Source organism: Crassostrea angulata, chromosome 10, assembly GCF_025612915.1.
Source record: "Crassostrea angulata isolate pt1a10 chromosome 10, ASM2561291v2, whole genome shotgun sequence".
NCBI classification, from domain to species: Eukaryota; Metazoa; Mollusca; class Bivalvia; order Ostreida; family Ostreidae; genus Magallana; species Magallana angulata.
Window position 1 is genome coordinate 49,538,898 of NC_069120.1, and position 17,442 is coordinate 49,556,339.

Here is a 17,442-nt window from a genome sequence, read left to right on the forward strand (position 1 = left end):
CAGTATCTTTTTTTAGAATCTGGTTATTTATAGTTATTTTTAACCTGAGGGTCCATCATATCTATTTTTAGAATATTTGTGCTTGTATCTTGTCAACAACCAATGAAATTGCAGGACTGTAATCACGTGAAAGCCACTTTGTACTGCAAATAAATATTAATTTCTTTTTAGATATTTTGAAATGGTCTAATACGTAACCAGTTCCCCTTTTTGTCCTTTGGGTGGCGGAATCCAATTGTCATTGGATTTTGTGGCAAAATGTTTTGTATATGCCACCTTAAGTTGGCTTGGGGTAAAATGCTGACGATGGACCCTCCACTTTGGAGGGTCCATAGTGGAGGGGGTGGAGCTTGGTGTGTCAATCTTAATTTAGAGTCTCTTTGATCTGCCATTCCAATTTCATCATGCACCTAATAGCTAAAACATTGTTGTCGTTTATTAGAAATAAAAAAAAAAGGAAAGGGAGGTCCTAACATTTACTGAATTCGGCAACTTCAAATAAACTTTATCAGGATACATAAATTACTCTATGTTTACTCTATGTTTGTGTAACAATTATTCTGAGTCCAATGAGACTGTGAACAGGAAGTTAACACACCTCAACGTTGAGAGATTATTTTTTTTTCCTGATTATCAAATGTTAAAAAATTAGTAGTAAAAAAAATGCTATGGACGTGGACAATTAATTACAGACGAATTAAGAAAACAACCCAATGATCTTGTTCTTAAACAATATGATTATCGGAAATATCTGAGTCCGAATTCATCAAGTCATCAAGAATGTCAGCTGAGTTGCAAAATACGTATTAACAATTCGGATTGTTGTCGGAGATTTTTACAAGACTTACACTTTTGTAGAATAAAATTCATCAGCTGTTATAAATTTTAAACATTTTGTCCATAATACCGGTAATAATAATGCAATATAATGCAGCTGTAATATTTTTACTACATACATCTTGTGTAGAACTAATGAACAATATGTACTGTTAAAAAATCTAGCACCTAAATGAAAGTGGCACCATTCATTATCGTCAATTAAGGGAGAGAAGTTATATGTGCTTGCGTTTAAAAGTCATATAGATAAAACAATGTGCCCCATTCTGTTTCTGATAACATAATTGCTATGACAGATCAAACGGACTCTGAATTAAGACTGACACACCAAGCTCCACCCCCTCCACTATGGACCCTCCAAAGTGGAGGGTCCATCGTCAGCATTTTACCCCAAGCCCCTTAAGTTTTACGTTGTTGTGGTTTTTCATATGACAGGGAGATCCCCCTGCCATTGTTGTAGACTAGTTTGGATATATGTTATCTTGGGATCTCCCATCTTCTAAATGTGTATTCATCAATGATAATTATGTCGTACTTAGTCTTTAGGGAGATCCCACTGCCTGTCTGAAATTAGGTGCTTAATAAGTCTCTTTATGTTTATGTGGGATCTCCCTAGTAGTTAAGGTAGTTTATTTGTTGTTATTTGTTTATCTTCGTCATTAATAAATGACAATATTCATCAAATCATGACTTTTAGTGTTTAAAGGAGTAAAAATTAACAAAGCTGCAGGACCAAGATGGAACTGGTTTCCACACATTTTAGCATAAGATAAATGGAGGACATAATGAAATATTATTGTTAAATAATATATTTTATGGCATCATTGTATCTTAACCATCTATTTTTGTCACAGAATCTATTTTTAGAATCTGGTTATTTATAGTTATTTTTAACCTGAGGGTCAATCATATCTATTTTTAGAATATTTGTGCTTGTATCTTGTCAACAACCAATGAAATTGCAGGACTGTAATCACGTGAAAGCCACTTTTGTTATTACCCTGGTATCTGATGGACGTTTTTATGTGAACAGAGAGTTTATTTATGTGAAAATTAACCCTCCACCATCCCCATTACACCCTCCTAAATGTTTTGCTTATGTCACAGTAAATTCTATATTGTTTTGTTTTCAAAATTTTTTGTATATGCCACCTTAATTTTTACGTTGTTTTGGTTTTTCATATGACAGGGAGATCCCCCTGCCATTGTTGTAGACTAGTTTGGATATATGTTATCTTGGGATCTCCCATCTTCTAAATGTGTATTCATCAATGATAATTATGTCGTACTTAGTCTTTAGGGAGATCCCACTGCCTGTCTGAAATTAGGTGCTTAATAAGTCTCTTTATGTTTATGTGGGATCTCCCTAGTAGTTAAGGTAGTTTATTTGTTGTTATTTGTTTATCTTCGTCATTAATAAATGACAATATTCATCAAATCATGACTTGTAGTGTTTAAAGGAGTAAAAATTAACAAAGCTGCAGGACCAAGATGGAACTGGTTTCCACACATTTTAGCATAAGATAAATGGAGGACATAATGAATTTTTTATGATTTCAGAAGCTACCTCATAGACCATCTACCTCCTATTTCTATTACATATTTAGACATAAATACAAGTATTCTATTATATGCAGTCTAACTAAAAGACTTGTGTGTCGAAACATCTTGAATTCAAATATGGACAACAATCGTTCATTAAAAGTCTATCGCTACAATATTTTACAATTTAGATACATGTACTATGCTTTTCATTGTAGATTTCATTTTGTTAAGAGAATATTTGTTAAAAAGAAATTTTCATTCTTACTACATTTGTAGTAGATGTTTATTTTGTTCACAACATTACTGCGTAATTAATTCCTTTGATTTTAAATAGGTCTAGGAATCCTATTGATTTCTAATGTTTTGTAATTATTGAACTGATTCAAAACCTGTCTAAAGTATACCATGTTCTTTGCCAGAATCTTAATAAATACACCTGGCATTTTAATCCTGATATTTGTTATTTGTGAATTTGTTGTTAAGTGATGATTTTGGGAGATGTGCTTGGAAAGGAAGGCAAAATCCTTAACCTGGATTTTTTCAATGAAAAGTTAAAAGTATGAACTTTGCAAAAATTACGCTTTTAAAACCTAAAGACGGGCCTATACAGTTAACATTGATAGCTCAGCTTTTTGTTCAACATGCGCATCGATTGTATACAGCAAGAGGATGAAAAGACCGCGAATTTCGACAGATTTGGCTAGAAAATGATCAAAAGAGATGGAGACAAAACACAAGTGCGAACTATATATCTTGTAAGAGAATAGAAAATAATAAATCTCCCTGTGTCATCAATTCATACGGCGGCGTGGAAGGGCCAGATGAGAAAAAAAATTAATCTTATTCGTTCGGACGAATAAGCTATTTGTTCGGACGAATAAGTTATTTGTTGGGACGAATTAGGATTTGTTCGGACGAATTAGGATTCGTTCGGACAAAGAAATTATTTGTTCGGACGAATTAAGATTTGTTCGGACGAATTAGCTATTTGTTCGGACAAATAAGTTATTTGTTCGGACGAACTAGGATTTGTTCGGACAAATAAGTTATTTGTTCGGACGAATTAGTTATTTGTTCGGACGAATTAGGATTTGTTCGGACGAATTAGGATTTGTTCGGACAAATAAGTTATTTGTTCGGACGAATTAGGATTTGTTCGGACGAATTAGGATTCGTTCGGACAAATAAATTATTTGTTCGGACGAATAAAGATTTGTTCGGACGAATTAGCTATTTGCTCGGACAAATAAGTTATTTGTTCGGACGAACTAGGATTTGTTCGGACAAATAAGCTATTTGTTCGGACGAATTAGATATTTGTTCGGACGAATTAGGATTTGTTCGGACAAATAAGTTATTTGTTCGGACGAATTAGGATTTGTTCGGACGAATAAGGATTTGTTCGGACGAATTAGGATTTGTTCGGACGAATAAGTTATTAATAGTGGTACATGTATGAGAGAGAGAGAGAGAGAGAGAGAGAGAGAGAGAGATGTCATAATCATGGATACATAAATGTGAAAAGTCTAATCAGTTAACATGATCATGCGCGGATCCAGAAAAATTTACCGGGGTGGTGGTGGTGGTGGGGGGGGGTCTGATAGATAGTTTTGTTTGCGGGGTGGGGGTGCAAGGCCCCCCGACCACCCCGGCTCTAGATCCGCGTATAGATGTACATGTATGCCAACTCTAGGCAGCGCAGGTTTTTTCTTAACTAACTATAAGTTTTATTTCGCGCAATGCCAGAAGAAATGATTCCAATAATCATAATTATATGATTCCGCAGGTGGATTTCGATTGTCGATGTTTATATTGAAAATATAGTCATTCTCCTGTTTACTTGGGACGCTGGACATACGAAATTATCTTTCGCCTTAACTTTATACATATACATGTATACGATCAAAGTTTACTGATATACTTCGTGGAATTGTAATAATCGCACAATTACTTAAGTGACTCATAAAACAAACTAGTTTTTACTAGTTTTTTCCTAATTCGTCCGAACAAATAACTTATTCGTCCGAACAAATCGTAATTCGTCCGAACAAATCCTAATTCGTCCGAACAAATCGTAATTCGTCCGAACAAATAACTTATTCGTCCGAACAAATCGTAATTCGTCCGAACAAATAACTTATTTGTCCGAACAAATAAGAATTTTTTATTTTTTCATCTGGCCCTTCCACGCCGCCGTAAATTCATCATTTTTTATAAAAATAAGAATACCGGTATTCTAACATCTAAATCCGCGGAGCATTTCTATTTCCCCTTCTTCGTCAGGTGCCTCATTTAAAATAACGCTCTGCATGAGGTCAAACCAGGTGTAGAAATGTTTTAACTTTCAGAGTTAAGACGCTCTACCTGTTTATTTCTATAAAACTATCTTTAATATTTCATTGACAACTACTGGCATTCTGGATATAAATTTTGAATTCCAGAATCTTAAACACGCAATCACGACCTTATTATTTTAGGAAAAGATTCGAACGTCCAGTACATGCACAACTTCTATTGTGTTTAAAAGGGAAATAATACATTAAGATGAGGGAAATAAGCTGTAGTATCTTTTTAATATAAAGGGTGCTCGTGGTATGATGGTATGTACCATCGGCGTATGTTTTCCAGATATGGTTGCCATTACAACTTCCTTGTTTAAGATATCTTAACACCGGTAATTAGGTCAAGTCCGATATAATGATTAATTTTGTATCTTTGAATGTACCAATGTTTGTTTATATACATGTATATTTACATTTTCTTATAGTGTATTTGTCCGTGATAACACTATGAATTAATTATGTCATGGTTAACAAAATACATTTCATGGATGACCACACTGAGCCAAAGACTTCTGAAGTGTTCACCCATATAATGTATTCATCATATGAAATAAACACCTCTTTTATCTTGCCGTTGGGGTGGCTGGTTTTCATATAACTCTCCAGTAGATAAGAACGATATATAGTGATCTTGACCTTTGGTTGCGACCCGAGACCAGAACCGCTGCTGCTTATCATCAACACTGAATTTTCCAAAATGTGAAACAGTATAAAGCCTTATATGAGAAGTTCACCTGCATGGGAACAAGCTTACCATGACATAAAACATTTGTCAGAGTGTTTATCTTACAACACATACTTGAAAACACAGAATGAGAAAGTTCAGTTTAATCAAAATTTAGACCATCCAGTTCGTCAGGTATCGGAAGATGTTAGTGTCAGGTGTATTTTGAAAAACTTGATTGGAATCCATGAAGAATACAAGCGTATTGACAAAATTGTTCCCTTAGCAGATTTTAATGAGCCAGTATTTTTTTATGAAAGAACATTTATCAAGTCCTTTTCAAAGTTCAATGCAGAGACTTACAGTTATCTGTCATGTTGACATGTACAAATACAGTCCTGCTGGAAGCATTGCTACAGTATTCTGTTTGATTAAAGTTCAAAGTAACAGAATTGAGAGAGACAAATGTTCACAGATTACATCTACCCTTCTGAAAATTAAGCCAAGTTTTCCTGAATACCACACCAGAGAAATGAAAAGAAAATTAAAGGCAAGGGTGAGAAATGTTGCTTGTGTCCAGCCAGGTCTGTTAGATACCATATATAAAGAACTCACACTAGATGCATCCAAAGAAGCACACCCAATTACCCAGCACATAACTCGCACGATATTTTTGGGAGGAACTGGACTATTACCTGATCTCAGAAAACTCAACCCAGGAAGACCATCAGGGCAGTATGACTTATTCTTTGAAAAACTGGGAGAAAGGATTGAGGAGTACACAGCGGCGGATGATAGGAAACACAACTTCTCTCACATGTCAGAGATTTTGTCCATTAAAGTTGTTCGTCAAACGCGTCCATTTTCCTTTTTAAAGACTGATTTTTAAGAGTTTTCTCATAAAAGTTTTTAGATTTAACTATGAGACTTTCAGAGATATTAAACATATGTTGAAAGGGCGTAAATTACGGAAGCCGAAAAGTGACAGCAGGATAATATATTTTATCAGGCGGCCGCAACATTATATCTGGCGGTCGTTAATTATCTGATGGCCGCCAAATAATAAGGTGGCGGCTTTTCTGATAAATAAGTGGCGGTAGTCATTATATGGCGGCCCCAACGTAAAATGTAGAATTACCTGTAGCATTTTTTGTGGGTTTTGACTTTTTGTTCACTTTCATGCAAAAACACAGTCTTCAAGCCTGCTAAATGTATATCAGACGTCAACTTTTACTAGTTTAAAGCATAAATTTCATTCATTTTTATGCAGTACAATTTTATTTAATTATGTATTTGTTGTACGTACAAAATCAAAGTACTGAAAGTACTTACACTGAATCGAGGCTAAGACGAAATGATACTTGTATATGTATATTCTTAGAATGATCAGTAATTCAACATTGTTTGTTATGTTGTTTGTAAAATCATCAAATAACGTGTGGAATTAAGCCGAGGCATAAAACCACTTATATCCATTTGAAAAACCCACCATCAAATATCACTTTTGTGTAATGATGTCACTGTATTTAAGACATACGTTGTTATATTCACTTATTAAAATATTTCAGTCCATTATGCTTCAATCATACCATCAGAAATGATAAATACTCTCCAATGTATGTGTATAGATGAGGAAATTTTACAGGATAAAACAGTGTGAGTTTTACAGATTAAAGAGTGAATTTTACACTTTAAAAGTGTGAATTTTTCAGATTAAAATGTAAAATTTACAGAATAAAGTGTGCGTTGAACAGATGAAAGTGTGAATTTCACACTTTAAAGTGGGAATTTTACAGATTAAACAGTGAGTTTTACAGATTAAATTGTAAAGTTTACAGATTAAAATTTAAAATTTACAGATTAAAGAGTGAATTATTAAAGTGTGAATTTTACAGATTAAAGTGTGAAGTTTATACTTAAAAGTGTGAATTTTACAGATTAAAATGTGAGTTTTACGGATTAAAGTGTGAATTTTCCACTTTAAAGTGTGAATTTTACAGATTAATGTGTAAATTTTACAGATTAAAGTGTAAAGTTTACAGATTAAAGTGTGAACTTTACACTTAAAAGTGTGAATTTTACAGATTATAATGTAAACTTTTCAGATTAAAGTGTGAATTTTACAGATTTAAGTGTGAATTTTACAGATTGAACTGTGAGTTTTACATATGAAAGTGTGAATTTTACACTTTAAAGTGTGAATTTTACAGATTAATGTGTAAATTTTACAGATTAAAGTGTGAGTTTTACAGATTAAATTGTGAATTTTACACTTTAAAGTGTGAATTCTACAGATTAAAGTGTAAAATTTACACATTAAAGTGTGAATTTTACAGATTGATGTGTAAATTTTACAGATTAAAGAGTAAAGTTTACAGATTAAAGCGTGAACTTCACAGATTAGAGTGTGAATTTTACAGATTATAGTGTAAAATTTACAGATTAAAGTGTGAGTTTTGCAGATTAAAGTGTGTGAATTTTACAGATTATAGTGTAAAATTTACAGATTAAAGTGTGAATTTTGCAGATTAAAGTGTGAGTTTTACAGATTAAAGTGTGAATTATGCAGATTAAAGTATGAGTTTTACATATTGAAGTGTGAATTTTACAGATTAATGTGTAAATTTTACAGGTTAAAGTGTGAGTTTTACAGATTAAAGTGTGAATTTTACACTTTAAGGTGTGAATTCCACAGATTAAAGTGTAAAATTTACAGAGTAAAGTGTGAATTTTACAAATTAAAGTGCAAATTTTACAGATTGAAGTGTAAAATATACAGATTAAAGTGTGAATTTTACAGATTAAAGAATGGAAAATAAAAAAATGTTAAGTGCATATGTGGCACTAATACGCTTCCGTATTGAACAACAAAGTTTTCAAAAACTATTTTCTTTTGTAACATTTGTATGCCGACCACTTTCAGTAGCCAGGTTATATGAAGATATTCTTGTAAATTTTAGGAATTGATTTTATAGAGGAAGATTGTAAAAAAAATGATCTATAATATGCTTATAAATATTACATTTAGATGAGGAGTTTTGAATACAATTATCAGTGAGTCTCTGCTTGATAAGTGGATAATGGGTTGCAAAATGTACATACTCTTGCTCACACCAAACTTGGCCCAGACCAAGAAGATGGGGGAATAAGGCGGCGCAAATGCAGTCGTGAAATACAATTTTGAATTTATTTTTCCAAATTAAATCTATTCAAATATAATACCGGTATATTATGATACAAGTTTGCAAAAGCAAAATTTCTAACTATACTAGTATTCAGTTTTAATATATTTAACAAAAGATAAGAAAAAAAATTGCCTGAAATGTTAGTGGTATCGAACCCATAACATAAAAGCCCTATATATTTAAGGTTAGTTTATGTCAGGTACTCTAACCACTGAGCCATTTCAGACACAACGTAAGCTGTTTAAATATTATGTGTGACTTTGGCCATGAATTTACAGACTTGTATTATTTTTTTAAAACGTTGAATTGTTGGAGTACAAAATGCTATTTTTATCGTATAGTGAGTCATCTCTCCACGTTTTTGTTGATTGAAATCGGTTTGTTTTCCATTAGACCTTATTTAGACTATGAGAAAAATATGGAGCACAGACCCACTCTATAAAAGAAAATGCCTTGAAGTTTAAAGAAATGAGACTATTTGCAGGTTTTGATACGTATACGCCTGTTTGAGTCAACATATTCCAAATATTGAACATATTCATACATGTAGGTTAAAAATTAATGATATGTTAAATATATATTGTTAATGATTTTTTTTTTGATATCAGATTTATTGATGTTTTGATTTTTCAGTAGTAGCTTGTCCGACCGTGTATGGGCATTTTACACGCCTTATCCACCCATCTTCATTAAATAACCTATGTTTAATATTGCTTAACCAATATTTAGCTGGTGATATAATTCGTTCACATTCATCATACAACATACTATAACATATTTAAGATCCAATTCTCGCTGTGTAATAGTTTAAACCAAAATTTTAGAATTCTTAAAAATCTTATAACTTTCATAGACAGTCTTCCCGTTTCAAACTAAACCATTGTCGTATTTGTATTTTTCCTCACGCTTAATACAGACTTAATATACTCTAAATGTACCTTTTCTATATCGTTGGCATTACGGTTGCCCCATATTTCACAACGGTTACCGTAGTTACTTATACTGCATACATACGTATCAAATAAAGACAATAACGTTTATGTATTTAGAAATAATTGACAGCCAAGTTTTAGACTTAAATGAGAACATGGCTTTTCTGCCTTGACTTGCTAATTGTTTCTGTGTGTTGTTAAAGAAGGTGGGTGAATAAGGCGTGTAAAATGCCCATATGAGGAATGAATAGATACTGCAAAATTAAAATATCATTAAATCTGATACTTTAAAAAAAAAAAATTAAAAACAATGTGTATTTAACGTAACATCGGTTTGTATTCCTTAAATATTTTAAATACTTGCAATAGGTTGATTTAAACTGGCTTATGCGTGTCAAAACCTCAAAATGGTGTAATTTTTATAACTGCAATGCTTTTTCTTTCATAGAGTGGGTCTGAGCTCCATATTTTTGTCCTAGTCTAAATGCGGTTTAATGGAATTTAAACCGATTTTAATCAACAAAAATGTGGAGAGATGACCCACTATACTTTAAAAATGTCATTTTGTAGACCATGCCAACAATTGAAGTTTTAGAAAAATATAAAATAATACAAGTCCGTAAATTCGTGGCCAACGTCTCATATAGCATTTAAACAACGCACTTTGTTGAGAATGAAATGGCTCAGTGGTTAGAGCACCAGACATTAGATAACTTTATAGAGTTTGGGTTGGTTCGTACCACCAAAACTTTAGGATTACTTATTTTTTTCTTATCGTTTTTTTTTTTAAATATTTCAAACTGAATATAGAAACTACCCTTTTGTAAACTTGTGTTATAACATATTTGAAAAAAAATGTTAAATTCGAAATTGAATTTTACGACTAAACCAAATGGGCAGTTGCGCCATCTTATTCCCCCATCTTCTTTTACGTTATACTGTAATAATAGGCCATGGTATATGAAGCTATCAACAATTTCAATAGACTCATAATTTAAATGCCACTTTTAATATAAATTTTTTTATCTTTATATATTTTTTTCTTTTTATTTGTATATATAAATACAAGAAATATCATAATGGAAACATACCTTGAATATTATAAGGTGATCAAAAATGGTAGGGCAAGATCAAATCTATCATAAAACCCTCCAGGCTTCATTTGAATTTACCACTCCAACCGTATTTGATCATTTAATGATTCCTAATTCCTTAAGGTGGAATGCTACACCAAAATTTTATTTGACGGATGGTTAAAGTATCAATTCTGAAGCCTGTTTCAGAAGGAGTACTTTTAACAATCCATTAAATAACATAAAATAGCATTCAACCTGAAATAAATGCACATCGTGTACTTGTGTTGGTACATTTTGGTTGGCTCTGTTCATGAAAATAAAAGATAGCTAAACTTTTGAATCATGTTAAATGGTTTAAGAAACGTTGAATATGGACTAAGATATTCCTCCCACGCCATTTATTCACAAAAGTGCATACCTGGCGAAGACTTTATCTGGCCACCCCCTCAGAATGTGTGTTCACCGAGAGTAAATACCATTCTGATCTTTAATAGATACCATGTAGGAAAATATGTAGACCACCTCCCCCTGGAGAATTGATTGATTGTCCGAGTTTTACGGCCTACATATAGGAGCATCAATGAGTTGCTATTTATGAATCACCTGAGCTCACGTGACTTGTTACCTGTCGACTTAGGTATTCCTGTCTAGCGGAAAAGGGAGGGTCATTCCATCACTTGTAGGAACCGCTGAAAGGAAGAAACACAGCTTCAAGAATGACGGTAAATTCATTTATTTCACAAAATTGTTTTATTTTAAGTTGGAATTTAGTTAAAGTCATTCAACTATGTTTGTCTGTTTATATATGGAACCAGTTTCAGTTGGTTAGAAAGTTTGTTTACATCAGGGCACCGCCCTCGGCAGTTGTGTGCTATCTCTACATGTTTCGTTTGTTTATGCTATTAAGACCTTTCCGGCTGGTTTCATATGACATTCTAATATTTGTATACAGCAAATAATTTAAGGTGTCCATCGCCTACTGTTGAATTTAAACATTCTCATTTATTTTTTATTTCGTCCAGTCACCTCATTTTTTTTTCATTCATTTATAACAGATAAAAGGTTGTCTAAAGTGCTTAGATATTCGTTTTACGTGCAGATGAGCTTGAAAGTATACAAAGTTTTATATTAGCAGTTATGTATATGTATGTGTCTGTAATTGTATTGAACTGGTAACCACGTGTTTCATGTTGTTTTGGTCCACTCCGCTTACGCCAATAATGAGATAGCCCATGACTATAGTGATAAACACCTGTCATTTGCTACAAAAAATAGCAGATTTTATATTTCGGTCACTAAACATTTTTTTAATGATGTTATGGATACATGTATAGAGCAATTCAATATCAAGTGATACACATTTTCCCGAGTAGACGAACCCTGTGCTGTATAAACCAAACTATACGCCTCCATGCAGAACTTGATACATATTTTTTTACTTATTTCACGCTTCAGTGACGTAATAACGCATACCTTCTTGTTACAAATGAACCACGTGGCCGCGTTCAATGTATGTCAAAAATTCCATACACTGATGACATTTCACTGGGCGAGAACACGAATCTCACAAAAATGTGCTTCAGGTGGGGACAGGATTACAATTGTCCATGGGAATCACTTCTCCCATCGTCCGAGGGCACGTGCGGTGATTGGTCAATGAAAAATAGTAGTCACCGAGTGCATGTTCTGTGAATGAAAGATGAATCACCTTGTTCTTCATGTCAGATCATTTGGTTACGTGTTCAAATGATGAACAATTGAATCAGCAAAATTCAGAACTTCAAATCAAACCTAAGCATAAGCATGCTTAGCTTGAATTATCATTGTATGTAGTTCATTGTATATACCAAAAGAAATATATTCTTTGATTTAAGCTTAAATTATTGATTCATTTAATTATTAGAACCACAAGACCGAAGAGAGAATACAACAATGTCTAGCACCAAGCAATAAACTCTATATATTTTTTCTACGTATGCTTGCATTCATATTCTGAATTACACTAAAAGTGCACAAAACTTTGAACATGTCATTAATTTTATGTATACAGAATGTACATAAATATCTACATTTTCCTGAATTAGAACGACATTCTTATTTGGTTGTTTTATTACAGGGAACAGTTTTTCCAGCAGAAGAGTTCGATGCAGAGGCTGCTGCTGCAGGCATGCGCGATGCAATGACAGGGTTCGGTGAGTGCGCATGTCAAAGGACTGATTAATCTAATCTATTATACATAGCTGTTGGGTATCTAACTTATCTTATAGAAGTCTTTAAGACTAGGAAAACTCTTTCTGTTAAATAATCATAATTACAGAAAGTCATTGTTTTTTAAAACATCGTATTTTAAATGTGTTTAAAACTCCGTACATCATTTTCATTGTTTTCTAAACCATACGACATCAAGGCATTATATAGCAAGACTTTAAATCTGAGATATACCGCATCTACCGAATGTCCAGTAAAACCTGGCGTTCCTGTAGGCGCTAGCAAAATTAATATGACCTTATTATATTTCTACATACTAGTATTTCCTTCTCCAGGCCAAATAAGGATAATAAACACGCCTGAGTACATAAACAGCACTATGCCTTGTATGATATATGACAGTAGTCAAAACAGTACATGTGTAGGGGACTTGATCCTACGTTGTTCATATATCAACATGTAAAATGTCCTATTTATAGCATGCACTCTTATACTACTACGAAACAGCACGTAAAATTAGTGTCATAAAAATTTTGGGTTTTAAAAGATTGGTATAAATGTATGCATTAATTCTCAATGAATGACGAAATTGCCCATAGGAACACCGAACAAATTTACCTTATACATGTATGAACCTCGCAAGTACATGTACTGTGCTTTACAGAAAAATGTTTGATCAGACAAAGTTGTGTTCATTTTAATTAGGTACTAGCGAGGAGGCCATCATCTCGATTTTGGTAAACCACTCGTTTGAACAGAGGAAAGAAATTGCAACAGCATTTAAGACTGCCTACGGAAAGGTATGCATTGTAACAGTTATTGCTAGAGTATTTAGTACTTTATATAGAAGTTTTCAATGAACACTGAATTCAAAACTTGTCTAAAAGATATTTATCTGCAATTTTGTTGACGCAATGTATCGTAAAATAAATGACTTTATCTTTTGACCTCCAGGACCTCATCGAGGACCTCAAGGACGAACTGGGAGGGAACTTTGAGGACGTGTGTGTCATGATGCTGGCCTCACCCCGAGAGACTGACGCCCGCGAACTCAACAAAGCCATCAGTGTGTGTACCCTCTGCCATCCCCCCTCCCCACACATACATGCATACACTGGTCGAGCAGTTTTACTACTGGTCCTATTTTAATTAGATTGAGGCACGGGTCATAGTTTGCGTTTAAACGTTACGCCGCCCCTCCTCCCTTTTAGTTTTTAGAAGGTGAAGTTGAATGCAACCTAGTTGTAATCGTCGCAAAACGACGAACTATCTCGCATACTCTTGCCTAAACTGACTCAATGTGGGACAGTTTGGTAACACCTTTTCGTTTTCATGAATAATTTATGCCATATTTCAATTGGCTCCTTCACATATTCATGAAGGAAGTCTCACAAATAGTGGAAGAGTTTGGCTCTCTCATTGGTGTATTTAACTTTTAAGATATCAATGAATATTTGAAAAATTAAGCGAGTTGGTCCATGGTATAAGTAAGTGATACTCTGAGTTAAATTCCGATAAGTATCTGTTGTTTCAACCAGCTAACGCCACAGGTACATGCTAGAGAGTATCAACACCCGCAGGTTATCAGATTAGATATTTAACCATCTCCTTGCTCCTTAGCATGCATCTAGAGGTTATCTCATTTTCATAGGTGTGAATATTTGAATACGTTTGATACACTCATGAATTTATATCACCAGATCCAGCATTTATTTGTACATTGACTGTGTCTGCTTTATAGGGAGCCGGTACCGATGAGACTGTTCTTGTAGAAATCATGACATCCAGAACCAACGAAGAATTGGACGAAATAAAGGCAATTTATGAAAAGGGTAAACAAAAGCATCATTCCATTTGTCTGTGTTTCCTTAAGCTAATGCAATAAATGAATGTCACTCTGACGATCCATGAACTGACAAAATAAGATACTTGTATTTTCAGAATTTGAGACGACGTTGGAGGAGGACCTTCAGAGTGACACCAGTGGTTACTTTGGTCGCCTCATGGTGGCGCTGTGTGCCAACGGGAGAGAACCCAGCGAGGGGTGGGACATGGAGGAAGCTGAGGATTCTGCGCAGAAACTGTACGAGGTAAACAAAACACTTCGCATACGTCATTGATAGAAAGGGCGATTTATTTCTCAAATGTGGTAATTTTCATATCTGTGCAAATGCAGTTTGATATAACATTCTGATAATTGCGTGGTTAGGCAGGAGCCGGTTGTCTTGGGACAGAGGAGGCGGAAATCAACGCCGTCTTGTGTATAAAAAGCTACGACCAACTCAGAGCTATATTTCACAAATATGATGAACTAAAAGGAAACCCCTTAGAAGAGGACATTGCCAGCGAGACCAGTGGAAGCCTAAAGGATGGTTTTCTTGCCATAGGTAACCCATATGCTAATAACATATAACTGATAAGTTAACACAATTAATACGCGTTGTTTTGGGGCTATTGATTAATTATATGGCCCCATATATTATATATTACCACGCACACTTGATTTTACGAAAAAAAACTACATGTTTTTTTAACATGGAATTGTTTTCTAAACGTGTTACATGTTAAATACTTATAATGATTTATCCTGTTTTGCAGTTGAAGTAGCCAGATATAAACCCCGATTTTTCGCCAGACGATTACACGATGCAATGGCGGGCCTCGGAACCAGCGATGATGACCTCATCCGCATCATCGTCACCAGGAGCGAGGCAAGTCCCCGGATGATAGTCATTTACCGTTCTAACTACTTATAACTGTGCATGTAACATGACTGTCAAATTGCTGGCAAAAAGAAAATTAAGCAGTTTAAACATTTTGGCTCGTTTACTAGTATATTTGATGCGGTTTTTTTTCAAACAAGTGTCAATGACATTTTTTTTTCAAACAAGTATTAATGACATATCTTACTCTTTTACGAGGTGTTGCTTTTAGAAATTGAAATATTCTGGTGTGCGGCATAGAATGATAGCGCAAAAGTACCATATCCTCTTTGTATTTTTGAAATGTTTATTGTTTTAGTCAGTTATAAGATTGTTATTTTCTTCTCCAGGACGACCTAGAAGAGATTAAGGAGGAATACCAGAATCTATATGAGAAATCTCTCGCTGAGGCTGTGGCGGACGAGTGCTCAGGGGATTATAAAAGAATGCTCCTGTCGATCATCAAGTAGAGGGCGTGGCTCATACGAACCTTGCACGAATTTACACAAATCCTTATAAATCTGTTAAAACGTATACCTAATATTTCTTATAAAATGTGTTTTTTGGCACAATATGATTATTTTTTGTTTGTTTTTATACAACGTACTGATGTATATAATATTATTATAATGATTATATGTCTATTAATGGCGATGTTAGGCAATGGTATTGAAATAAAATGACGGTAACTTATTATACAATTTTCTGGTTTCATAACATACATATAAATTTCGCACGTTCCCAAGCATTATTACATGTATGTAAAATATTTAGTTTTAAACTTCCTGGAGTTTTTTTCATGGTGGTTTGGTGCTATGATCAATCTCCAAAAGGATTGGAGTTGACATTTGGCATCACAGTTGTTCACCAATCGTCTCCACATATTTATTTTTTCAATACATGTATATTTACACGTAATACAAAAGGTTTTATTAAAAGTATAAGTAAGAGTATTCATAAATTCTAAAAAGGCTGTACGAATGACAATTTAAATATTCCAAGACCATCAGGTATGTACGAAAAACGAATAGGGCCACATTAAAAAAATTGTATCAACTAATTACCAAAAAAGATTTTGTTGTTACGAGTTAATTATCTCGTTATTAGGAGAAAAAATCTCGTTATTAGAAGAAAAGATATCGTTATTACGAGTTAATTATCTCGTAATTATGAGAAAAGATCTCGTAATAACGAGTTAATTATCTCGTTATTACGAGAAAAGATCTATTAAAAATGGCGTGTTTCATTGTTCTACCGGTATTCTCTTTATGTAAAGTGTATGAACTACTGCAACATCGGATTTTTGCCCCCTCCGGTCCTCCTATGCCAATTAGATTTGTTGGTGGTGTGATAACTGCATGGTCTCTTTCGACTCTATAATAGTTTATACAAGTAAAGAGACATACTACAGAATGTATATAATGTATGCAAATGCCAGCATTCACTTATTTTCGTCAGAATTTTGCTCAAAGAGAACAATTAGTTTGCAGTGTTTCCTAACTTTGTGATATACAAAATGGTGAGGGTAATTTGAACGTTTTATATTTTTCGTGAATTGACTTTTTCTTTGACTTTAAACTTATATAATTAGCCATTTTCCATTTTAACGTGTATAACTTCATAAAATTTAATTCAATTCGAAAATGAATATAAAAACAAAGTCTTTTTTTCGATATGAACTATATAAAATAAAAAAAAAACTAAACGGTTGGTGAAATCATGCACGGGGGTGTTAGCATGGTTAGTGCAAATATAGCGCAAATGGTATTCGTCCCTACCGACATGCATCCTCAGGTAGTGTAGAATATATATTTTGAATTAAATCCTGTAATGTTTATTTGAAGAATAATGGCTATTGTTGCTTAGGTGAGCGATGTAGCCCCTGGACCTCATAGAAAAAATTAAAATTCGCATGACAAAGCAACCGATATAGGCCTCGGACCCCCCCCCC

At 33.8% G+C, this 17,442-nt stretch overlaps 1 protein-coding gene across 1 annotated transcript; it reads left to right on the forward strand.

Moving 5' to 3' along the window:
• The first annotated feature begins 11,148 nt into the window (after positions 1-11,148).
• On the forward strand, positions 11,149-16,184 carry LOC128167822 (annexin B9-like). The gene is made up of 9 exons (XM_052833748.1): positions 11,149-11,303; positions 12,698-12,773; positions 13,495-13,589; positions 13,744-13,857; positions 14,531-14,621; positions 14,731-14,879; positions 14,999-15,176; positions 15,388-15,500; positions 15,842-16,184. The coding sequence occupies exons 1-9, from the start codon at positions 11,298-11,300 to the stop codon at positions 15,959-15,961; spliced, it is 942 nt and encodes a 313-aa protein (XP_052689708.1). The 5' UTR covers positions 11,149-11,297; the 3' UTR covers positions 15,962-16,184.
• The last annotated feature ends 1,258 nt before the right edge of the window (positions 16,185-17,442 follow it).

Bases quoted from the DNA above. Each gene is read 5' to 3' on its own strand.
- LOC128167822 (XM_052833748.1), top strand. The intron at 12,774-13,494 runs GTGAGTGCGCAT...CATTTTAATTAG, and splicing joins CGATGCAATGACAGGGTTCG to GTACTAGCGAGGAGGCCATC. The intron at 15,177-15,387 runs GTAACCCATATG...CCTGTTTTGCAG, and splicing joins GGATGGTTTTCTTGCCATAG to TTGAAGTAGCCAGATATAAA.